This window comes from Lepus europaeus, chromosome 8 (assembly GCF_033115175.1).
Source record: "Lepus europaeus isolate LE1 chromosome 8, mLepTim1.pri, whole genome shotgun sequence".
In the NCBI taxonomy this organism is placed as follows: domain Eukaryota; kingdom Metazoa; phylum Chordata; class Mammalia; order Lagomorpha; family Leporidae; genus Lepus; species Lepus europaeus.
This window is the reverse complement of record NC_084834.1, coordinates 79,245,556-79,272,050: the sequence shown is the minus strand read 5'-3', so window position 1 is coordinate 79,272,050 and position 26,495 is coordinate 79,245,556. Positions and strand designations below refer to the sequence as shown.

Sequence of the window (26,495 nt, the reverse complement as noted above, 5' to 3'; positions counted from 1 at the left end):
TACCTGCCATTAGTTTTGCACTATCAGTGTCAGTGAAAAAGGCAAATGAAACTGTGGTGTTTTTTTGAAATAATTTTGACTGTGTGATCGATTCTATGAAAGGATTTCAGGGACCCTGCTTTGATAACCATATCTAGGATGCTTCGGCATCATAAAATGAAATTTTTTAGCAACCTGTTTGATTAGAGGAGTGACCCCCTTCCTGGGCCTTCATTATCTGAAGAGAGTGACTTGCCTGCAGTGTGAACATATTTTAGAATTGGTTGACTATGATTATTTTTTAGCCACATGGAAGTGGATATTAAAATAGGAAACCCAATTAGTCCAAAATGAATCTGTCCAGTTGGATGACCGTATATCTTTCTCTTGTGTGTTGTATGTGTGTTGTTATACGTGAGTATATGGTTAACTGGGCTCCTGTATAGTTTTGAAACATTTTCACATAGCAATGTGATTTTCTTTAATTATGGCAATTCACACCATACACCATTTGGCCATGCTACTTTTTCTCCTGATCTGCTGCAGTTTCAAATATTACTGCTTCAGTTTGTATGCCAAATATTGTAGTTAAGCTCTGCAACATTTCTTAACTTTTTGGTCCTCTTTTCCTTAGAGCCAAAATTTACAGCATTGTAAAAGAGGTCCAAAATGGTTGTAGAGATGCCAAGTTAGAAGAACATGAAGAACATCATCTTCTAAGTGGCATTCTCATCTTTAGTTATCTCCATGATAAAATGTGTTACTCCTCTGATGTCCCTGGACTGTTGGATTTTTGTAGTTTCTACCAACAGTACTGAGGGGGTGTGTGATGCTTACATATATGCAGACATATAGTGGAATTTGACTCACACTCAATGCATGCGCTAGTGCTCACGCTTACGTACCTGAAATTTTAATGATTGTTCAGCTCTGCAGTATTTAAAAGGTAGTCTAAATAAATACATAAACAAACTGCTAAAGAACAAGGATATGCAGAGGTGATAAAAAGAAAGCACTCTCTTTCTGGTAAGTGATGATGTAATTTCTAACTTGGAAATTCCTTGGTGCATGATCCTTACAAATAGTGTAACCATAATGCAAGTATTCTGCCATTATAATGCAGGTATAGCATAAGTATTTTGCCTCTAAGATGCGTTGTGAATTATTCATCATTGCTGAATTGTATATTCAGAAAAAATTTTTAACATCAAAAGTGTAAAAACAAATCATTCGGTTGACTATACTACATTCTTTTATCTCTTTTAGAATAGATTTCTTAATTCCATTGCAAATTGGAAATTGTTTTAGGGGATTTGAACTCTAACTTTCCCTTCTTTTGTCAGGTTTATTTCCTGTTGTTTTGTTAATAGGCCCTTTTCTAATGTAAGGGCTCCCATAAGCAAACCAAATGATTATCCCTACATGCCCACTCATCAGTTTTCAGGAGCAATAAATCTCTGTTGGCTGTCTTCAAATCTTACTTTAAAACCTGGAAGAATCAACAACAAAGACCATCAAGGAAGTTATCACCTGGCATGTGAGACAGCTCAGTCTTGCCTTTATGTTCTTGTCTCATAATCCACCCACTTCCTTATCTACAGGTTAAGAACTATAAAGAGTAATAAAAAGGGATTTAGCAGACAAACCCTGTCAAGGGATTTGTGATGTGAAGAAGAATGTGTCTTGTTAAAACAGAGTTTTTATCTTTAGATCCCAAATAAGCAACTTAAGAGAATTTGGAGAAAAACATTAGCTTGAAAATGGCAGATAATTTTCAGGAGAAAAAAGAATGTGAAAAAGCATTCCTAAATCTTTATGAAGCAATTAGCAGTAGTAGTAGTATTGTTCATAAATATGTGAATGCATGTGTCTTTCTCAGCTTATTCTCAGAGGTAGTACTTGTGGTTTACACTTCACCTTCAGCCTCGCTGCACGTGTTCTGTTATTGTCCATAAAGAACCAGTGTGGAGATCCAAAGCATGTTTAGTGCCTTACAGTCAATTGCTTAGAAAGTGAAGGCAAACAAGGGTGACAGGGTCATGTTGACCTCATTCATCACCTCTCAAGCTAGCTCTTTTACTTAGTAAAACTTGAAAAAGAAAATATTTTAACCAATTTTTTCCTTGTTAAAAGTACATTCCTTCCTAGATTAAGTCTTCAAAGAACGCCCTGCTTGCAAATACTCAGAGTCAATTATAAACCTTTTAATTTTTACAATGAAGAAACTTTTTAAAGAGTTTCAAGATTTTTGTCTCCTTTATTGGTCTTTATTAAGCTTTATTTTTCTTAAGCTTTTCATATATTCTCTGATTTCCTAAAATGTACATGTTATTTAACCTTTCCATTTCAAAATTATGGTAATTTTTCATTATTTATACATCTTAAAAGTCTCATCTTTATTGGTTTAAGACTCATTATTTTACCCAAAAAAAAACCCTGTGATTTGATATATTCTTTAAATTTAATTTCATTTCTAAATTTCTTTTGGTAAAGGTTCAGAGCACACAGCTCTTACAAACCCACTCTGTTTTTTTCAGTTTTCCAGACAATCATATGAATGGATGTCATTTTAATGTAATTCAGATAGCACTGAGTATATAATAGAGATTAAAAGTTTTTTTCTTGCTAATATTAATTTCATATTTGAACAACTTTGGTTTTTTTTGTTTGTTTTCTCTTTCTTAACAGATTCCCTTCAGGCTCAGCTAATCAATATGGGTGTTATTCCTACCTTAGTGAAATTACTGGGTATCCACTGCCAAAATGCAGCTCTTACAGAGATGTGTCTTGTTGCATTTGGAAATTTAGCAGAACTTGGTAAGTCCTAGGCATGAACCACATAATAAATTTTCCTTTAGATATCAGGAACCTGGGAATTCATTTTTTGTTATATTAATTTTAATTTTAAGCATTCCAGGATGTTTTCTAAAGTATTAAGAAGAAGTAGATCCAATTAGATCTTATGATTGTATTATTTATAATTGATACTACATTGCTTCCCTAATTACATTCTGTATTAAGGTTTAATGTTTACATTGTATATTATTTAATGGAGTTGAATATTTAAATTTTTTTTTGACAGGCAGAGTTAGACAGTGAGAGAGAGAGAGACAGAGAGAAAGGTCTTCCTTCTGTTGGTTTACCCCCCAAATGGCTGCCACGGCCAGCGCGCTGCGCCGATCCGAAACCAGGAGCCAGGTGCTTCCTCCTGGTCTCCCATGCGTGTGCAGGGCCCAAGCACTTGGGCCATCCTCCACTGCCTTCCCGGGCCACAGTAGAGAGCTGGACTGGAAGAGGAGCAACCAGGACAGAACTAGTGCCCCAACATGGACTAGAACCCAGGGTACCGGCGCCACAGGCAGAGGATTAGCATAATGAGCCGCGGCGCCGACCCGAATATTTAAAATTTTCTCAATCGACTTCAGTATTCTTACACTAGGACTGTCTTGAAATCAACATATATTCATGGCAAAAATAAAATACATTATAATTACATTGTATAAATCTTTGCTGATTAGATAAGAAGCAATCTAGCAGGTTAAGGTTCCTTTCCCTTTTTTCACAAAATCCCTAAAAATAACAACTTTTTCATGAGAATATATTTATAACAACATTAGAAAACAAATTTTCAAAAAATATTTCTTGTATTTACTTGAAAGGTGGTTACAGAGGGAAGGATAGATACAGAGAGAGGGGTCTTCCATCCTCTGGTTCAGTCCCCAGATGGCTACAAAAGCCATGACGTGGCCAAGCCACAGCTAGGAGCCAAGAGCTTCATCCAGGTCTCCCATGAAGGTACAGGGCCCCAGGCACTTGGGCTGCCTTCCACTGCTTTTCCAGGCACATTAGCAGGAAGCTGGATTGGAAATGGACCAGCCGGACCCTATATGAGATGCCAGCACTGCAGGTGGTAGCTTAACACACAGTGCTGACCTCCATAAATTGTTTTAAACATTTCTTTAATTTATTCAAAAGGCAGAGTTACAGAGAGAGATCTTCCATCCACTGGATCACTCTCCAAATGGCTACAGAGGCCATGGTGTGGCCAGGCAAAAGCTGAGCTAGAAGGTTCACCCAGATTTCTCACGTGGATGCAGGGGCCCAAGGACTTGGGCCTACTTCTACTGCTTTCCCAGTCACATTAGCAGGGAGCTGGATCTGAAGCAAAGTAGCCAGGATTCAAATCAGCACCCATGTGGAATGCTGGTGTTCCAGGTGGGAGCTTAATCCATCTTACCACAATGATAGCTCCTTGAAAGCATAATTTAAATCCTTGAAAATCAGAAAGCAAACAGGACCAGAATAATGCTGGAAACTCACCCCTACTCTGATCAAAGGAATGAACTGATGCCCGACTATCCACCTCTCGTTTTTCTGTTTTTTTCCCTCTATGTGATGAATCAACTTTCTTCTTCTTTTTCTCTCTGCTTTACATCCTCTATCTTCCTTCTCTCCTTTCTTCCTGTAACTCTTGACAGAATGTTATAGTTACTCATACAGATGTCCTTCAGAACCACATTCAAACCAGATTCTTTATTAGGTAAAGAAGCTAAATGATGTTACCATAGGTATAAAAGTAGTTACAACAAAAAATGTCCATACTGTCAGTTATCGCTGTTTTATAAAGAAAGTAATAAAAGCACCATATAACCCTTCATGTTACACATTGAAATCTTGATTTCACTACTTTGCTTTTGTTTTGATTTCAAGGCAAGGCAGTAAGGATTATTCATCAGTGATAGATCTTTAAAGTCAATCACTGGGTCATATCCTAATGTTTGTGACTATCTTCTGTCTTCTGATTTTCTTCTTTTCTTACTATCCTGATTCACATTTTGCCTTTTTTTTTATTATTATTTATTTTATTTGAGAGACAAATTTCCCATCCACTAGTTTACTCCCCCAATGCCCAGGAGCCAGGATTCAATCCAGGTTGCCTCTTTGGTGGCAGGGACTCAACCACAGGAACCATCACCTGCTGCTTCTTAGGGTATGCATTAGCAGGAAGCTAAAATCAGGAACAGAACTAGGACTTGAACCCAAACATGCTGATATGGGATGCAGACATTCCAACCACTGTACCAAACACCCCATGTTCAACTTTTTTTTTTTTTCCATTATTCAAGTAAGACCAAGAACGAAAGAACATTTAGTGTTTCACAGAGTTGTTTTCTATGTCTAAAATGGAATGTAGGAGTCTGTGTCTGGTATAGATGGTAGAAATATGAATGAATACCAATACTGACAATGCCAGTGATTATACAAGAAACATAAACAGGGTTGGTTCAGACCTTAGTTCACATTCAGTTCTATCAAACCGAAAGAGTGCAAATCTTTTATATTTAAATATGTTTCTCTTTTTAATATTTATTTATTTGAGAGGCATACTTATAGACAGAGACAAAGATCTTCCATCCATTGATTCACTCCCTAAATGACCTCAGTGGCCAGAGCTGGGCCTATCAGAAGCCAGGAGCCAGGAGCTTCTGTATCTCCCATGTAGGTGCAGAGGCCCAAGTACTTGGGCTATCTCCCACTGCTTTCCTAGGCTTTAAGGAGAGAGCTGGATTGGAAGAGAAGCAGCCAGAACATGAACCGGCACCCATATGGAATGACTGCGCCACAGGCAGAGGCTTAGCCTACTATGCCACAGTGCCAGCCCCAATATAAATTGTTTCTAGAACTATACTGTGCGATATAGTAGCCACAAGCTACAGACAGTCTGCATCAAAGTGTGATGTAAGTATGAAGTATACAATGAAGGGATTTTGAAGACTTGGTATAAGAAGATTAACAAAATATCCCACCAATATTTTTTATTACGGGGCTTACATGTTGAAATGATAATGTGAATATACTGAGAATAGAATATATTAAAAGTTTCACTGTTTCTTTTTACTTCAAGAAAATTTAAGATCACATAATGTGATTCCATTTTTGGCTCTCACTGTATTTCTGTTGGACATTGGTACTCTAGAAAATAAGTCTACAACAAAGTCATCTTCTACCTGGTGAAGTCCCCTCCCATTTTAAAGTGTTAGGAGATTACGTAGAAGGAAGTGAAGACTGAAGTTTATCTCAGCTAACCTTAAGAAAAAATTGGTACCAAGTAAGGAAATGGTGGTTATTACCTCTTGGGTAGACTGTGCTGTAAGAGAACTTACATAATTACAGTTGCTTGCTGAGGACCACGTCACTCTTTTTTGGTGTGTGTCTAAATCTTGTAAACAGTCCAGCTTCATGAACTGCAGGATTCCTGCTTAACCTCATGGGAAAGGAATGAAGTTGTTGGTTTACTATACTCTAGTAAACTGTTATCCATTTCTTAAATGAGAATCATGAAGAAAAGACTAGTGACTTTTACCTCCTCTGGTAAAGTGAATATAGTAAAAAATGGTAATGAAAGAGAGTGGACCTTGAAAGAACTTAGCTACAGGGGTCTTGCATTTTACAAAAAAAGGGATCTTGGATTTCTAAAATAATTCACTCTTTTATAGCAATCCTATAAAGTAAACAGGTCCTAAACTACTAATCCAACCCAGTGGTGAATGAACTTAATGCAATGAATTTAGGATCACCTTATAAAGGGAAATTTGTGAAAGGCAAGGTAGACACACATTTAAACTTTCTCATCATTCAGTATGCAAATACTGAAATAGATCTTGCAGTGTTTAAAACATAATATAAATGCAAAATTTTAACATTCCTCCAAAAGTACCTCAGTGAAACCCAGGTTGTAAAGTTGTTCACTTTAGGCCAGCACCACGGCTCACTAGGCTAATTCTCCGCCTGCGGCGCCGGCACCCCAGGTTCTAGTCCTGGTTGGGGCGCCGGATTCTGTCCTGGTTGCTCCTCTTCCAGTCCAGCTCTCTGCTGTGGCCCGGGAAGGCAGTGGAGGATGGCCCAAGTCCTTGGGCCCTGCACCTGCATGGGAGACCAGGAGGAAGCACCTGGCTCCTCGCTTCAGATTGGCACAGCGTGCTGGCCATAGCAGCCATTTGAGGGGTGAACCAACGGAAGGAAGACTTTTCTCTCTGTCTCTCTCTCACTTTCTAACTTTGCCTGTCAAAACAAAAAAACAAACAAACAAAAAAAAAAAAAAAAACAAAAAAAAGTTGTTCACTTTAGGGGCAGTGTTTTCCAGACTTTTCTGAACTGTGGCCCACAATATGAAATGCATCTTACATCACTACTTATTACATAATCACATGTGAAATTGAACAGTATTAATCTGTATCATACTAAGTACACTCTGACAGTTTATATTCTTTTTTGAAAAATGCTATTCTTGATGTCATATTTATTGCATGATTTAATGGTGGATCTCTATCAGGCATTTGAAAAATACAGCCTTATAGGATCCCTGTTATATGTGAAATCATTTGAAAAGCAGTTTTTTAAACTAGAGAAGTTACAGAAAAATTCTTTTTGTATGATCTTTTTAAAAGAGAAATCTCACAGAGAGGCATCTTTATGTTGGTGATAAGTTAAATACTATCACTCCTGATTTTATTATCCATGGTTATTCTTACTCTGTTTAGTTTATCTCTTAATCATTTTATTAAAATGAGGCATTTAGGAAGCAAACTAGCTGGAATTTAGTGTTATGGGAATGATATGGGAATAACCAGATAATATATGTACTATGAGTATAATTTGGGGGTTGGGAGTTTTGATTGGGCCAATGAGTAAGGAAAAGTACTTTGGGGCCAAAAGCAGAGCATAGTATGTTGAGGGAGCCCTAGCCTGCCAGAGGAGATAAGAGGTAAGTAAAGGGTTGCAAAGACAACTTTGCCTACTTCACTGGTTTCCCTGATATACTAGGAAAATACACCATACAAAAACAATTTATTCAAAACTTTGATCTGAATTGCGTCTGTTAATACAGTGTTTGTGGGCTGGCACCGTGGCTCACTTGCACTGCGGTGCCGGCACCATGGGTTCTAGTCCCGGTTGGGGCACCAGGTATTAGTCCCAGTTGCTCCTCTTTCAGTCCAGCTTTCTGCTGTGGCCTGGAAGGGCAGTGGAGGATGGCCCAAGTGCTTGGGTCCCTGCACCCACATGGGAGACCAGGAGGAAGCACCCGGCTCCTGGCTTTGGATTGGAGCAGCGCCGGCCATAGCGGCCATTAGGGGAGTGAACCAATGGAAAAAGAAGACTTTTCTCTCTGTCTCTCTCACTGTCTAACTCTGCCTGTCAAAAAAAATAAAAATAAATTAAAAAATAGTGTTTGTGACTATGTTGATGAAACTCACGATGGTTATGTTAAATGAAATAAGCCACGCACAGAAAGACAAGTATCAAATGATATCACTCATATGTGGAATCTAAAAATGCTGATCTTACAGAAGTTGAATATAATGGTGGTCATCAGAGACTAGAGAGAGTGGAAGGGTAGGAGAAGAGATGGAGAAAGTTTGTTTAATGGGTACAGATTTCTATTGCACAATAAGGTGACTATAGTTAATGATAATATGCTGTGTATTTCTCTAAAGTTAAAAAAACAAAAGGATTTTTAACTGTTTTCAGCATAAAGATTGAATGCTTGTGAAGGTAGATGTTCACCCTCTTTGGATATTACACAATGTATACACGGATGAAAACATCACATGTTATATAAATATGAGCAATTTTTGTGTCACTTAAAAATTATTTTTTAAAAATCTGGATTTGTTTGGGAGACTGCAGACCACCTTAATTCAGCCTCATCTCCCCAGTCTATATTAAAAGATAAATTTGATTCAGCCCAGTTTTTTAAGATTAATTTATTGAAAGGCAGAGCGACAGAGGAAAAGACAAAGAAAAAGTTCTTCCATCTGCTGGTTCACTCCCTCAAATGGCCACAACAGCCAGGACTGGGCAAGGCTAAAACAAGGAGACTGAAAATCCACTGGAGTCTCCCACCTCGGTGGCTTGGGCTCAAGTACTTAAGCCATCTTATCCTGTTTTCCTAGGCACAATAGCTGGGCAGCCAGGAGCTGAACCAGTACTCCTTTAAGATGCTGGCATCACAGATAGTGGCCTAACCTGCTGTGTCACAGTGCTGGTCCTTTAGTCCAGTTTTACACTCACTCCCTAGCCCCAACTGCACTACCCCATTTGGAGGAGGAAAAGATAAAAGAAATATTCCTTTATCTTTTAAAACTTTTAGATTATATCATGAACCAGTTATGCCCATTGTAGTATGCCCATTGACTCTGATATAGAGCATATATGCCCTAGAATAATTTTTCTCCTGTCAATGAAGGCTTTATTGCCCTGTGTTAACTGGAGTTGAATTAATAAGTGTATAGAAACTAAGCAAATGAAAGAAAAATATTTGAAGGAAAGTAAAGTCTTATCAGAACACTATATAACTAAAATTTACAGAATAGCTAAATTGGGAAAATGGAATGTATAGGATACAAGATGCAAAGAAAACTAGTGTCTCATCTTTCATAGTAGAAAGTTGATCAGAAATATCTAAAACTAAGAAGTAGCCATACTATTACATTACAGCTAGGTAAGTTTAAAAAGAAATTAAGCTAAAAGAGGTTTATTTATTTGCTTATGAGGAAGAAGAAATAGGGAAGAGGAAGCTACAATCTTCTGGTAATATCAGGTTAAACAACATTTTAAACTGTGTACTTTTGATTAAAAAAAAAAGCCTTAGAAAATGAAGTTCTTGCTGAAAGTCTGTTAAGAATGTTTGTTTATTTAATTTGAATTTAATGTTCAAATCATACTTCATGCTGTCTTTTCACTCTCATCAACCTGCAAGGTAAGTATAGATTTTGTTCTTTAATTCTTGTATGTATGCTTTTTGTGCTAGCAAGCAAGAACTGAGTTACATAACATCAGTTTAGTAAATGTTTGGGGGAAGAGAATATGTTTTGAAAAGAAAAGAGTACAAATAGTATTATTTTAAAGAAGAATAAAAGCACATAAGTAGGTGAGTAATGATATCTGTCTACCTCACCTATGATTTTGTGTTTCTGAAACTCCTTTCATTTGGAGAATTTCCTGAAGCAGAGGAACTATAAGCAATGTTCAAGAGTTAAATCATCTCTATTTAAATCAAACTATCCTCCTTTTAGGGTAAGATGTGCTGACATTTACAGAATACAACGTCTGAGGATTTAGTAGTTTATTGGAAAGGACACCTCACCTGTCTTCGTAATTCTGGCATAGATCTGATGTATGCACCAAATGTGGTGAAATGAAAAACCAGCCAAGATTGTATTAAAGCTGTATTAAAATTTGTATTTTTCCTTTCTCTTTTAAAGTTAAGTTTACAGTATACATACTTTTCTATTTTATATATAACATAGAGATTTACCAGAGGCTACAGAACAATATCTAACTCTTGGATTCATTTACATGTTCATGTTAGTTATTCATTTAGTCAGTAAATTTATTTCAAACACCTGCTGTCTACCAGACACTGTTTCTGTGTGTTATGTTTGTGGTAGTTAAAATAATACAACTGTCCCTGTTAAGTTGATGGAGTGGACAATTATTTATTAAATAATTTACAAATAGGCATATAATTATAAATTATGATGCTTTTCTGAGAAAGTAATTAGCATAAGGTGAGAAGATAGCATTTTCAAAAAGTCATCATTTCAAAGCACCTACCTATACACAGAATAACAGTAGCTTTCTAAGGAAATTGTTGAATATGCTTCCACCAAAACAAATAAAGGAGAGAGGACAATGGTAACAGAGTCCCTAATTAAGAAAGAAGAAATTATCCATCAAGATAATGATTAAAAGGTTGATTGTAGGATGTCAACTGTGCCCCCAAATGTAGAGAACAACTAGTATTGATTAGATTCGGTCAGAATTCTCTGAAAGAAGTTTCTAGGAAATTTAATAGGATACTTGATTTTTAACCAAAGAAATTGAGAGGCGATTTGGAGAGAAATGGAATGGATTCAGGTTGGAATTTGAAGGGAGATTGGTAGATCTTGATGATTTATTGGATGTGAATGTTGAGTAAAAACATGAGCAATGATCAGATTTCTGCTTTTATACAGATGGATTGAGGAAGAATTTACTGAGTTATGAAAGTTTAGAGGAAGAAGAGATTTCAGGGTATATCAATAGTTGTTTTAGATATTGAGTTTAGGATGCCCAAGAGACATCAAATAGGCAGTTAAATACATAGCTTGGAGTCCAGAGAAGGGCTAGTGAAATATAGTTATAAAATATCAACACACAGATGTGCTTTGATGCTATGGAAGAGAATTAGATTACCTTATGTGAGAATAAGGTCCAAGAATGTAAGAAAGCAAAGGACTAGTATGTTCCAAGGAATAAAAATTCATAGAAGTTTGGTAGAAAGAGATAAATAAACATGGACAACAAACTGTAGGAGTGGAAGAAAACAAGTTTGAAGTGGGTTTAGGAATTCCTGTGATTCAAAGTAGAGGCAGTGTGCATAGACAATACTATCAAGAAACTTATTTGTAAAAGGGACCAAGATTGGATGGTAGTTAAAGAAAGACATTGAATAGAGGTAAGATATTTGTTTTTCATATATTTTGAGAAACACTAAAGCATATTGAAGTACAAACTGGCAGTGAGGAGAACTTGGAGATGCTAAAGAGTCAAGAGGGAATGACATCTCAAGTATTTGTGAAGAACTATGCTTTAATAGTAGGCATGTCAGGGCCAATGCAAAAACATATCACTTTAATGACAGGAAGATAAAATAAGTCACATTTAATCCAGTCAATCTGCTCATACAGTCTTTTATGAGTAATCTAAAAGCCTTGAAACTATAAATTTATTACTTAGTAATTTTATTGTTGCTATAGCTACCTGAATTGCTAGTGAAAACATTTTTTATAGCCTCATATAATTGGGTCAAAACATTTTCTCTAAAACCTTAGGCATTTTTCCTTTCAAGGACATTAAAAATGCTTTTTCTGTACTTAAAGAGTGCTTTTTTTATCAGTAGTGATACAAAGTTACCAAGCATTGAAAGTAATAGAACAATTTCTGGGTTTAATTTTGTTTATTTCTCTTATTTTGCAGAGTCAAGTAAAGAACAGTTTGCTAGTACAAACATTGCTGAAGAGCTGGTAAAACTTTTCAAGAAACAAATAGAACATGATAAGAGGGAAATGATTTTTGAAGTTCTTGCTCCACTGGCAGAAAATGGTGAGAAAATAAATATACTTTATCATATTTGATCATGAACACTTTTTCAGCTTTTTCCTAATATTCTTTAATCATTATTTAACTCAGAACCCTTCTTTGTTTTATTAGTGATGTATTAAGACTTATTTTGAGTATCTCTGACTGCAACTATATTATCTGCTCTGTAACTGTACCTACATTGGCCAAAGCTACAGAGCAACAATAAGAATACTGGGAAACTATTACCTTCTTTAGGGAGAAAATATTCTGGATTCACCCTAGGAGTAAGTGAATCAGTATAAAGAAGCCATGTCATGTAAATAATTTTTCTTTTTTTTTTTTTTAATTATGGACTTATTTATTTCATCTTATTTGTCTTTTTTTTTTTTTTTTTTTTTTTTTTTTGACAGGCAGAGTGGATAGTGAGAGAGAGAGAGAGAGAGAAAGGTCTTCCTTTTTGCCGTTGGTTCACCCTCCAATGGCCACTTTGGCCTGCGCATCTCGCTGATCCAAAGCCAGGAGCCAGGTACTTCTCCTGGTCTCCCATGCGGGTGCAGGGCCCAAGGACTTGGGCCATCCTCCACTGCCTTCCCGGGCCATAGCAGAGAGCTAGCCTGGAAGAGGGGCGACCGGGATAGAATCCGGCGCCCCAACCAGGACTAGAACCCAGTGTGCCAGCGCCTCAAGGCGGAGGATTAGCCTGTTAAGCCATGGCGCCGGCCAATAATTTTTCAAATATAATATCTACCACATAATCAAAACGAACTAGACACTGCATGAAGAAACAAGACACTAAGTGAAAACCCGCACAAAGAGTGGGCATTAGCAGAAAGTTGCCAGTTACTGGAATTATTATGCATTGTCTACAAACAAGTATGCTTATTATATTCAAAGAATTAAACTGGAAGCTATAGCAAACTGACATAACAGATTTGAAAAAGCAACAAGCAAAAGTTCCTGATTTGAAAAATTTAACCAAAATTAACAACTAATGGGATGTTTAACAGGAGAGTAAATATAGTTAATTCTGAAAATAAGTGAATTGGAAGATAGGTTTGAAAGCAGTCCACAGTGAAGCTTAAATAAAAACACTCAGATGAAAGGATCCAAGATAGCTGAGAAGGGCATAGCAACACTAACTGAAGGTGCTGTGAGATATGAAAAGAAAAAGGAAGTTATACATTTCCAGGGGTCTGACAGAAATTTTCAGCGATGAAGTGGCAAAAAAAAAAAAAAAGACTCTAAGACTCCGTGGGACAAGAGGAGCAGAAAAGACAGAGACACTGTGGCAGCCAGCCCACGGTACAGCTAGATCTGTGAGCTACATCTTACCACCTTGAGGTAGGGAGAAATCACCATACCCCGCCACTTGCAGGTTTAGCTCAGAAGGAGTTCCACAGTCATCCACTCACTGACTTCTACTTCAGCCTGGAGAACTGACTGGGGTCTGAGCAACTGCTGGGCTTGCAGTTGGGAAGCGGCATTGCTTTCCTTTCCTTTCCTCACCTCCCCCACCCACACAGAGCATCATACTCAGCAGCGAAAAGCCACACAGAGTGCTTCTATTCTACTCCTACCAGCATCATAGTCAGAGTCAGGGCAATGTGTGGGTTAAAGGACAGATCTCCCGCATCCTGCAGGTGTAGGAGTTTTTAGGCATTAGCCCCAGAGCTATGCTCACAGACTGTACATGAGCTAGGGAATTTGCCTAAGCTGTTAGGGTCTAACACATAAAAAAAAAAAAAAAAATCCATTCCAATTCTGGGAGATTTAGGTAGCCAGTGTACCCTGCAATACCAGGACTGTAACAATTCATTCTAAATTTCTCAGTGCCACTACAATCTACTCAGTGAACACAGGGAAAAACTTACTGCTTTCCACCTCTCTGGACTTACACACCCCACAGTAAAATCACCTGTATACCTTGTAGCCACCCTGTAGGTCTGGAACAGAGTTCAGTTCACAACCCCCTAGCCCTAGACTAAGGCTGTTGATGCTGTAAGCTACAGCACCAATTGGACCCTCCTAGCAGGACCTGAGGAAGGGTACATCTGTATCACACAGTAGTAGAGCCACAGCAGTTAGTACCATAAGCCTCAGCATCCCCAGGCTTGCTAGCAGAACAAGAGAGCAGCCACCCTTGTCTCCCTCAGCACCAAGAACAAATCCCTGGATATCACAGTTGCCAGGGAGAGTGACACTGAACTATGTGGGCCAAAGAAACTCACCCAAGCAAACTATTATTTATTTCAAAGCCACACTTGTGTCCCTGTTAACTGCAGTAGACTGGACCACTATGTCACTTGTAGACACAGATAACATTGATTAAGACAAAAGAAATCCATCAGAGACTATACTCCTAGGCTCTCCTAGAACTGAAGCCAAAGCAACAAGCCAGATGATAACCTGCATTCCAGCTAAATCATAAACTTTTTTTTTTCAGAGTGATAAGGTTTTATTGGGGATAGGGCATCTGTCAGACCGGAAGGGACAGAGACAGAGCGACCAGTCGCTCGGACCAAGGGAGAGCAAGGTTACATGGTTCAATGGAGAGAATACACCTGGGCAGGCCAGGCTGGCAGAGAGGCAGAGTGCTGAGTGTGCAGTCTGTTTGGACTCCCTAGGTTTTTAAGGGAGTCTGTTTACCCACCTCCCCCTCTCCTCCAGGACAAAGGATGGAGAGTCCTGGCAGAAAGGTTTGTAATCATAAACTCTTAAAATAGAACCTACCTTGAAAAATTGTCCAAAGTGTGTGTACCATTTTATATTTCCACCAGCAATGTATGAAGGTTCCAGTTTCTCTATATCATTACTAGTGCTTTATTACTGTCCCTCTCTAGTGGGTATAAAGTGGTACCCTATTGGGACGAATACAGCAGAAGGGCAGATGTCAACATAGAGACACAGGAAACATGAAGAAGCAAAGTAGCATGACACCTCCAAAAAAACACAATACTCCTCCAGGATTACATCTTGAACTGAAGGAAATCTGTGAAATGACAGAGACAGAATTCAAAATAATGATTGTAAGGAAACTCAATGAGAGGCAAGATAATACAGATAGACATATTAAAGAAATGAGGAAATCAATGAGTGATTTGAATGGAAATATTACTAAGGAGATAGAACTCATTAAGAAGAACCAAATAAAAATTTTGGAAATGAAATCTTCAGTCAGTGAAATGAAAATATGATTGACAGCTTTAACAGACCAAGTGGAGGAAAGAATTTATGACCTTGAGAACAAGAATTTTGAAATACCCCAGTCAGATAAAATAGAAAAGAGTTAAAAAGAATGAAGAAAGTCTATGCTAAATAGGGGATACTACTAAGCAACCAAATATTTGTATTATAGGCATTCCTGAATGAGAATAAAAAGACAGACATTGAGAACTACTAAATGAAATAGTAGTTGAAAATGTCTCAGGTCTTGAAACAGACATGGACATCCAGATACAGGAAGCACAAAGAACCCCAAGCAGACTCAACCAAAAAAGATCTTCTCCAAGGTGTATTGTCATCAAATTGTCAAAAGTTAAGAGAATCCTAAAGACAGTAAGAGAAAAGCATCATGTTGCATATAAAGGAAAACTAGTTAAATTAACATGAAAATTCTCAGTGGCCAGAAGAGACTGGGAATGATATATTCAAGGTCTTAAAAGAAAAAAAATTCTAGCCAAGAATATTATATCCAGCAAAGCTATTCTTTAAAAGTGAAGGAAAAATAAAGTATGTTCTAGATAAGCAAAAACAGAATTATCCACCACCAGATCAGCCTTAAAAGAAATTCTGAAGGGTGTCCTGCATTAGAAGTAAAGGCGAAACGCATGACACTACCAAATTCACTGGCAGAGCAGGTAGAATCATTATCTAATCAACAAAATGACAGGTCCTAATTCTTAACTGTCAATACTAACCTTGAATGTAAATGGATTAAATTCACCAACCAAAAGAATTAGGTTGGCTGAATGGATAAAAAACCATAACCCTACTATGTGCTGCATACAAGAAACTCACTGCACAAAGATACATGCAGACTGAAAATGAAGGTTTGGAAAAAGATGGACCAGGTAAGTGGAAACCAAAACAATCAGCCCTAGCTATCCTGATAGCAGATAAAATCATAAACTATAAAATGAGATAAAGAAAAACACTATATTTAGATAAACGGTTCAATTCAGCAAGAAGACATAACAATCAAAAATGTATATGCACCCAACACAAACTACTTAGATATATACATTAAATACTTTCAGACCTAAAGGGAGTTATAGATTCCAATACAATAATAATGGGTGACTTCAACACCCCACTCATCAATGAACAGAAAATCAATAAAGATACATTAGAGTTGGGGCTGGCTCCATGGCTTACTTGGTTAATCCTCTGCCTGCCGGTGCCAGCATCCCATATGGGTGCTGGGTTCTAGCTTTCCTGAAAATATAACACAGGACAATATCACCATGGCCTTGAAGTACAGAAAGTTTTCTTAGGTCACAAAGAGCTCTGTATTGGTAGATTTGCCTACATTATTCGAAGATGCCATTTAAGAGTGAAAACCAAGAGTGGACCAAAGACTATATTTACAACCCAGCAAAGGCCTCAAAGTGTACAGTATACTTCTAAAAACTCCCACACATCAATAAGAAAAATGTAGAAATGTGGGAAAAAATGTAAAAGATCTGAATAGGCACTTGACAAAAGATAAAACCTAGGGGCCGGTGCTGTGGCACAGTGGGTTAACGCCCTGACCTGAAGCGCCAGCACCCCATATGGACACTGGTTCGAGACCCAGATGCTCCACTTCTTATCCAGCTCTCTGCTATGGCCTGGGAAAGAGTACAAGATGGCCCAAGTTGTTAGGCCTCTACACCTGTGTGGGAGACCAGGAAGAAGCTCCTGGCTCCTGGCTTCAGATCAGCATAGCTCTGGCCATTGCAGCCATTTGGGGAGTGAACCATCGGATGGAAGACATCTCTCTCTCTGCCTCTCCTCTCTCTGTGTAACTCTGACTTTCAAATAAATGAAGTTTAAAATAAATAAATAAATAAATAAATAAAACCTAACTGTTTAATAAACACATGAAAATATACTCAATTTTACAATAATCAGGTCATGCAAAAACAAAAAATAAAAAACCAAAATAACACTGTATACCTTTTGAAAATTCTGATAAAACCAGGTGTTGTTGAGATGTGGAATAAGTTTCAATGGGAATATAAATTGATACAGTTAAGAAAATAGTATGTACTGTGGTTAGAGCTGTGCATCCCTCTGATCTGGCAATTCTGATTTCAGGAATATATACAGAAAATATGTGCACCAAGAGCCATTATAGGAATTTTTAAAGCAATATTATTTATAATGATAAAAAGTTGAAACCAATCCATATCTATTAACAGAATGAATAGTAAGTAAATCATGGCACATTTACACAATGGAAAAATAAAGTTAGGAAAAGGAATGAAGATAGCTATAGCCATTAAGTATGGATGAATCTTATAAATTGTTGAAAAAGCTTTCACTAAGAAATAACATTCTATTTATGTAAAGTTTTTAAGAGGTAAAATTAAATCAGTTTATAGAGGTGATTTGGTGAAACAATAAAGAAAAGTATAGATGTGGTTACATAACATTCAGGGTAGTGATTAAAGGGGGATTAAGGGGGAGGGGACTGGTAAGAAAGGGGAGTGGATGTCAGAACTTCAGGTTGTTGGCAATTAATTTCTTGATCTGGGAGACATATATATGGTTATTTGCTTTCTAACCATTGATTTGCTTAACATGCATATTGTATCAACTTTCTACATCTGTGGCCTTTTTTCACCATTTAAAGAAAGATTTCAAGGAAGGCATTGTGTTGTATCAGGTTAAGCTGCCACTTTGGTCGCCCATATACCATATCAGAATGCCAGTTCAAGTCCCAGGTACTCTGTTTCTCATTGAGCTTCCTGCTGATGCATCCTGGGATACAGCAGATGATGGCAAAAGGCTTGGGCCTTCGCCACCCACATGGGAGACCTGGATGGAGTTCCAGGTTTTTGGCTTTAGCCTGGCCAAATTCTGGCTGATGGGGGCAATTGAGGAATGAGCTAGCAGATGGAAGATTAATGCCTCTCTCGCAGATAAAATGTAAAAATAAAAATTTTTAAATATATACACATATATGATACAGACATGCACCAACATATGTATACAAAGTATATGTATGAAAGTGGAGGTAATGAAGGTAGATATCTTCAGACTGGTGTTGGTAAATCTGCTTTGCCACAATGCCTTACTAATCCCAATTAAGGCCATTTAAATTCTTGCATCATCTGTCACTACAGTCAAGACTGAGAAGAGGCCATTGGAGGGTGAACCAACGGCAAAAAGGAAGACCTTTCTCTCTGTCTCTCTCTCTCTCACTGTCCACTCTGCCTGTCCAAAAAAAAAAAAAAAAAAAGACTGAGAAGAGAGAACTGTAAATGTTAATCTTGACATATTTTAAATTTTCTAAATGCCTTAAGTCTTACTCTTTAGGGAGAAATTGTTTTTCATTTCATTTGGTAGTTTGGCAAGATGAAAATTTTACTGTAATTTTCTGTCAGTTTTATGCTAGAGTATTACCTGTAACCTTCCTTATCATATTTCAAAATAAGTGTGTACATTTATTGTTTTCTCCCTCCACCTTTCAAAAAACTTGCTTTTAAACTAAGCTTTTGCAAATCAGTCTTAATTTCCTTTGTATGCAAAGTAGAGTAATTCTGATATTAAAGTTGAGATTTGTTTAGTTTAGGGTTTTTAAACTAAGACTTTTGCATCATGATTTTAAATTCTAATTGCCACATATTTCTAACCTTAGCATTCTGTAACCAAGGAAACGCCCTACTTGCAGCATGGCACAGTGTGAATGTGCCTTTAAAAAATACAAATATTCCAGGTTGAATATTCTGAAACAACATTCCAAAGAAAATTCAGTGACTCTAGTGATAGAAAAAAGCTAAATTTTTACACACTGTTTGCCTGAAAGACAATGTCTTAAGTGTGTGTATGTGTATAAAATCTTTCTCCCAAATGAGAAGCTGAAACTGCTATTGCTGTCTTTGAGACTATGTGCATATACAGCTTCAGGAAACCAAAGACTGTAGTGTAAGGCAACTAAAAAGTAAAATTCAGGGTTGGCATTGTGGTGTAGCCAGTAAAGCTGCTGCCTGCTACTCTAGCATCCCATATGAGCACGTGTTTTGAGAGTCTCGGCTGGCTCTTCCACTTCTGATCCAACTCCCTGCAATTAAGACTGGGAAAGCAGTGGAAGATGGCCCAAGTCCTTGGGCTTTTTCCACCCACATGGGAGACCTGGAAGAAGCTTCTGGCTCCCAGCTTCAGACTGGCCCAGCTCCAGCTGTTGTGGCCATTTGGAGAATGTACCAGAGAGGAAGACTTCTAACTCTTTTAAATAAATAAAGTAAAATTTACATTTAAAAATTTCTGTATAGCAAATGCATTTCTAAGGTCAGTTGATCAGTCTTTATGTTAAGGAGTATCATTACATCCAAAGCATTTTCATAGATAAATTTAAATCTAATATGAATGGGAAGCAGATATGGATATGAATATAAAATCTGCAATGAAATAAATGTTATAATGAAAGACTAAGCATTGATTTGGGGGTGGAGTTTGCTGTGAAGACATTTTTTAAAATATATTTTGGATAAATTCTCTCTTTATAAAACCTTATTTTGTTGGTTACCCAGAGCTTTACAGTCATTTCTTTCAACTTTTATTTTATTTTAAAACATACTTAAAAGTAAAATTTAGTGTGATAAAGCACCATATACTCATACCCAAGAAAGTTTTAAATTAAGTAAATCCTGAAGCCCTTTCTAAAAACATGACTTTTCAAAGTTAATAAAGTTGTAGATTAATTACACTAGAAAAATGGCATCTATGCAAATGTGAATCCAAATATACTTAGGATGTAGACTGAAATTAATAGCTTTTTAAGATTTATTTCTTTGAGATGCAGAGTTATAGAGAAAGGGAGGGACAGAGAGAGAGGTCTTCCATCTGCTGGTTCACTCTCCAGTGGCCGCAACTGCTGGAGCTTGGCTAATCCGAGGCCAGGAGCTTCCTCCAGGTCTCCCACATGGGCACAGGGGCCCAAGAACTTGGGCCATCTTCCACTACTTTCCCAGGCCATTAGCAGGGAGCTGGATTGAAAGTGCAGCAGCCAGTACTTGAACTTGCACCCATATGGGATGCAGGCACCGGAAGCGGAGGCTTAGCCTGATTATGCCACAGTGCCAGCCCATCATTACTTTTCAATAACTTTATATACGAGATGCATTGGGGATATATTTTTAACTTTTACGTAACAGGTATGTATACTATAGGCATATTTGATATGTAATCTTTTATAGTATTGACTTTCTAAACATAAGCATAACATTTAGAATAATAATGGATACTAGTTGCCTTCGGAGCTGAGAATTGACTTGTTTGGGTGTTACATGACATCATGGAATGTGATATAACTACAAACAGAAGAATGAAATAAAGCTATTATGTATTTAAACTACAGAGTCGTGTACTTCCTTTTGAAATTCAAATTCCCAAAGATGTGTTATATAAGTCTTGTGTTTACTTTGTTCTGTTTTTTAATAATGGATTGCTAATTTGAGAGCTCCTGTTTAATTGCACATTTTGGTTTTGTTCATTGTTTTTCAGATGCCATTAAATTGCAGCTGGTTGAAGCAGGCCTGGTAGAGTGCCTGCTAGAGATTGTTCAGCAGAAGGTGGACAGTGACAAAGAGGATGATATTGCTGAGCTCAAAACTGCTTCAGATCTAATGGTTTTATTACTTCTTGGAGGTGAATTGTAACTTAGGCCACCCACAGAACATGATTGTCAGATATTTTTTAGTGTATGAAATCTCTTCTATATGGCCGGCGCCGCGACTCAGTGGGCTGATCCTCTGCCTGCGGCGCTGGCACACCAGGTTCTAGTCCCGGTCAGGGCTCCGGATTCTGTCCCGGTTGCCCCTCTTCCAGGCCAGCTCTCTGTTATGGCCCGGGAGTGCAGTGGAGGATGGCCCAGGTCCTTGGGCCCTGCACCCGCATGGGAGACCAGGAGAAGCACCTGGCTCCTGGCTTCAGATCAGCGCGGTGCGCCGGCCACAGCATGCCGGCCGCGGCAGCCGTTGGAGGGTGAACCAACGGCAAAAGGAAGACCTTTCTCTCTCTCTCTCTCTCTCTCACTGTCCACTCTGTCAAAAAAAAATTTTTTTTTAAATCTCTTCTATAGATACTATACCAGGAAGCTTTTCATTTTTCTATCACACATCCTGTTGCTGTGATGATCTTGAAACCTTAAACACATCAATGAGAGGACAAGAGATACTGAATCAAAGAAAGCAAGCTATCATCCCGTATTTTAAGAACAGTCATATAGAGGAGATTGCTATGGCGCTAAAGGACTGAAAACTGGATGTCCATCTGGGACTTAGACTAGAAAAACTCTTAACTGTTTTCTGATCTCTACTAAAGGCTCAGAATAAAAAGTCATTACCTTTCCTATTATAAATGAAGTTTGTGGGGTATGTAGTTTCCCAATTGGATACTCAGGAATATGGATTTGTTATTTTTATTTTTCTTTTATTTAGCCATTTGTTTCATTTACCTCCAGATGAATCCATGCAGAAATTATTTGAAGGAGGAAAAGGCAATGTGTTTCAAAGGGTGCTTTCTTGGATACCATCAAATAACCACCAGCTACAGCTTGCTGGAGCATTGGCCATTGCAAATTTTGCCCGAAATGGTAAGCGTATTGGTCCCTCCTTTGCAAATCAAATGTTCTATATTTTTTATTTTTGCTTTTCCATTTCATATGCTGGAAGAGTTCAGAAGCATGTGCAACATGTAGTGGGAAGTTCTAGTGTTCCATAGTATGGTAGGGTGACAATAGTTCACAGTAATGTAACATGCAAAGAACTAGAAAAAGAAGCTGATGGGCTCCAAGCACAAAGGATAAGAAAATTGGAAAGCTAGTTTCCTGGGTTGGCCAGTATATATGTGTTGAAATATTGCATTGTGCTGAAAATGTCCAAGTATTACATGTTACTAAAAAAAGTTTTTAAAGAGTTTGTGCACTGTGTTCTTGTTAATTTTTTAGATATCCTATTTATAGAAACTATCCTAATAAATTGCACATTCTTTGCAATTCAACTAAATTGTAATAGATCTGTAAATTGATAAAGTATTTCTTTTGAATAGTTTGCATTTTAGAGCTTAGTAAACGAGTCTCATTCTAATGTACATTTGATCTGAATTATATGCCATTTTTATTGATTTTGTTTAATCTGAATGTTGTGCCTTAATCTATACTTTAATGCCTATAAAACTTAAGTGAGAATAATTCTCTAGTTTAGAGTAGAATATTTAGTTTAATATTTCAGTGACACTAGACCTCTGTATTTATGGTATCTGATTCTCCTATTCAGTCTAGAAACTCATACTGTGTCTTGTAAACATGGGGTTTTTTTCCTCTTTAATTTGATTTCATTCCAATATGAATTATTGCCATACAATGTATTATAGTAGCTGACATCCTACTGTTACTCTCTTGTTTTGGGTAATTAACTCTTTAATGATAGAGTTAAGACTGGCAAACTGTTGATAACTGTTGAAGCCAAATTATAATACCCTCTGTGGTTTGTAAATGAAAAACAACTTAAGTATCAGCCATGATAACAGAAGGTAGATTATGGTCAGTCACTGTAACGTTGGCAGAAAACAAACATATTGCACTATATGTTAAAACTATCAGTGGACATTTTAAACATGTGGTTTCTACTTGTCCTGATACTAAGGCTATAAGCAAGAGATCTTTCTGGTTATTTTTCTGCTCTTTCAAACTCTAGCAATCTTTACAATCATACTTCTCATTCAATAAACAGAAAAATCTATAAACCTGATGGGAATAAGAATTGGGTCCCTAATGTTTAATTGGCATGCATCAGTGCTACAGAATACTTTTAAACATTTTTAAAGAGAAAAATGTTTTTAATTCTTTTAGATGGAAATTGTATACATATGGTAGACAACGGAATTGTAGAAAAACTTATGGATTTATTGGACAGACATGTAGAAGATGGAAATGTAACTGTACAGCATGCAGCACTAAGTGCCCTCAGAAACCTAGCCATTCCAGGTAAGACGTAAGGAAAATGGCAACTATGTAGAAAATAAAAAATCTAGCAGTCTGTTAGCATTTTGGGAACATATTGTGTGAGTTGAGTATCTTTCCTGACTTATAATAAGAGTTTAAGTTGCTCACATTTTTCTTAATAAATGGAGAGCATCTGTTAAATAAGTTTTCTGAGACTGTGTCCCATACAAAATCTTTGCTTTTATTCAGATCATTCAAAGACTATTACCTTCGTGAATGCTTAGATTTTCATTACATTGTACAGTTAAGCTTTCTTAAGCACCTCCAGTTTAGAAAAGATAATGACGTTAACAGAATCCCCTAAAAAATTACATTTTCCTTACATGCAGAAATAGTTTTAAAAAAATGTCTTTGGATAAATGGCTTTTGAACTATGAAATCAAATTATCATGAAAAATAACACAGAAGATAGTTAAAAGTATTTTATTCTGCTTTTTTTTATTAAACTTTTATTTAATGAATATAAATTTCCAAAGTATAGCTTATGGGTTACAATGGCTTCCCCCCTCCCATAACTTCCCTCCCGCCCGCAACCCTCCCCTTTCCCGCTCCCTTTCCCCTTCCATTCATGTAAAGATTCATTTTCAATTCTCTTTGTATACAGAAGACCAGTTTAGTATATATTAGGTAAAGATTTCAACATTTTGCCCATATAGCAACATAAAGTGAAAAAACTACCATTGGATTACTAATTATAGCATTAAATAGCAATGTACAGCACATTAAAGACAGAGATCCTACATAATTTTTTTTTCAAATTAATTAATTTTCTATGCCATTTCCATTTTAACACCAGGTTGTTTTTTTTTTTTTTCATTTCCAATTCTCTTTATATACAGAAGATCACTTCAGTATATAATTAGTAAAGACCTCATCAGTTTGTGCCCACACAGAAACGCAAAGTATAAAAATACTGTTTCAGTACTAGTTATAGCATCACTTGGCTTTAGACGACACATTAGGGACAGATCCCACATGGGGTGTAAGTACACAGTGACTCCTGTTGCTGATTTAACAATTTGACACTCCTGTTCATGGCGTCAGTAATCTCCCTAGGCTCTAGTCATGAGTTGCCAGGGTTATGGAAGCCTTTAGAGTTCGCTGACTTTGATCTTATTCCGATAGGGTCATAGTCAAAGTGGAAGTTTTCTCCTCCCTTCGGAGAAGGGTACCTCCTTCTTTGATGGCCCCGTTCTTTCCACTGGGATCTCACTCACAGAGATCATTCATTTAGGTCTTTTTTTTTTTTTTTTCCATGATATCTTGGCTTTCCATGCCTGCTATACTCTCATGGGCTCTTCAGCCAGATATCTGACTAGGTAAAATAGATTTCATAAGGATCCAACCTATATGAGTTCAGTGGTTTATATAGCATATTAATATTTACTGATATCAATAACATTTAATGCACTTGGTTCAAAGAAATAAAACATTTATTAAAACTGAGAAATTGTGCTTTTTGTAAATAACAAGTCAATATTTTCAGATTTCCTTTATGCATTATGTAACTAAGTATTTGAATGCATTTAAAAAGCCATTATGATTGTGTATGTTATGCTTATATAGACAAACAGGATGCTTACATACACAACTCTAGTTCTATTCTTAAAATTTACAGAAAAGTAACAGGATTGCTTCTAAATAGGAAAATCTAAAATGGAACTGTAAAGATAATAGGCACTCAGTAACTGTGTATTGAATTGAATGTTTATGATCAAGAATGCCAACATCATTTTAAATATATTCTTTCTCTTTATCTCTAGTTGTAAATAAAGCAAAGATGCTATCAGCTGGGGTCACAGAGGCGGTTTTGAAATTCCTTAAATCCGAAATGCCTCCAGTGCAGTTCAAACTTCTGGGAACACTGAGAATGTTAATAGATGCACAAGGTAAAAGAAATTCCTCATTTTTGTATGGTACTCTGAATGTGCCTCTAGTTGAAAGAGGTTTTTGTTTTTAACTTTCAGAATTATGTAACCATCAAATACATAGCAAATAAAAGATTTTGGAACTCCATTAATTCTAATGCTTGTTATAGCTGCGTTTAAATAAAAACCAAACTGTCATCTCCCTATATATATATTTTTATATATATATATATATAAAATCCTGGTTTTAGCATATTAGCATTTCTTGAGGGCTTTTTGTTTTTAGTAATCCCATATCCATTTTCATTTTTCCCTAAATCTTCAAAGTCATAGATTTTCCATTGTAAAAACAGCCATGAAAACCGTTCCTTGGAATAAATTATATTTATTTACTTATTTCTAAGTTCTGAACTCTTTTCCACAAACTGCCAGGCTTAATCAAAAGGTTATGAAGTTATTTGCATATTTTATAATAAAGTCTACAACTTTATTGAAAATGCCAAATAGTCCATCAGAAAAGAAGTGTTTGCTTTAATATCATTGTTCTATGTTTTTAAGACATGTAATTTCCTTCACACTCATACTTTTACCAATTATTTCAGCTGATTGCCTGTTATTCATTCCTTTGTGACTTTTTTTTCCTATAGCAGAAGCTGCTGAACAACTGGGAAAGAATGTTAAATTAGTGGAGCGTTTGGTGGAATGGTGTGAAGCCAAAGATCATGCTGGTGTAATGGGGGAGTCTAACAGACTGCTGTCCGCCCTCATACGGCACAGTAAATCAAAAGTAAGTTCCTGAGGAAACTGTTGCTAGATAATATAGGAGGCCCAGCAGCATAGATTATACATAATCTTGTATTTTTATGTATTTATACATAAAATGTTCATCAACAATTCTGGGGAAAAGTTATTGAAGATTGAGCTTTTTTATGTAGTTGTATTTCATAATAGTTAAGTGTAAGGCTTTGGAATCAACAGAGATGGAATTTTTTTATGGATTTATTTGAAAGTCAGAATTACAGAGGAAGGGGGAGAGAGAGAGAGCAAGCTTCCATCCCTGGTTCACTCCCCAAATGGACGCAACAGCCAGGCTAGAGCCAGGAGCTTCATCGGTCTCCCATATGGTTACTGGGGCCCAAGCACTTGGGCCATCTTCCGCTGCCTTCTCAGGCACATCAGCAGGGAGCTGGATCAGAAATAGAGCATCCTGGACTTGAACCAGCAGATGGCAGCTTAACCTGCTACACCACAGCACTGGCCCTATGGATTCTCATTTTTATCTCCACCATTTAAAAAAAAAATAAAGAAACTTG

General features: G+C 37.0%; 1 protein-coding gene across 4 annotated transcripts in view; it reads left to right on the top strand.

Annotated features, from left to right (window-relative positions):
- The window catches only part of RAP1GDS1 (Rap1 GTPase-GDP dissociation stimulator 1), a 177,343-nt gene that overhangs the window by 132,565 nt on the left and 18,283 nt on the right, over positions 1–26,495 (top strand). For 2 of the 4 annotated variants that reach the window (XM_062199847.1, XM_062199845.1), the window contains 7 exons: positions 2,668–2,796; positions 12,001–12,126; positions 20,815–20,958; positions 21,773–21,904; positions 23,162–23,296; positions 25,078–25,203; positions 25,833–25,969. In XM_062199847.1, the coding sequence (XP_062055831.1) occupies positions 2,668–2,796; positions 12,001–12,126; positions 20,815–20,958; positions 21,773–21,904; positions 23,162–23,296; positions 25,078–25,203; positions 25,833–25,969 (929 nt within the window). Of the gene's footprint in view, positions 1–2,667; positions 2,797–12,000; positions 12,127–20,814; positions 20,959–21,772; positions 21,905–23,161; positions 23,297–25,077; positions 25,204–25,829; positions 25,970–26,495 lie in introns of all 4 variants that reach the window. The other 2 variants (XM_062199846.1, XM_062199844.1) reach the window with 1 other exon arrangement.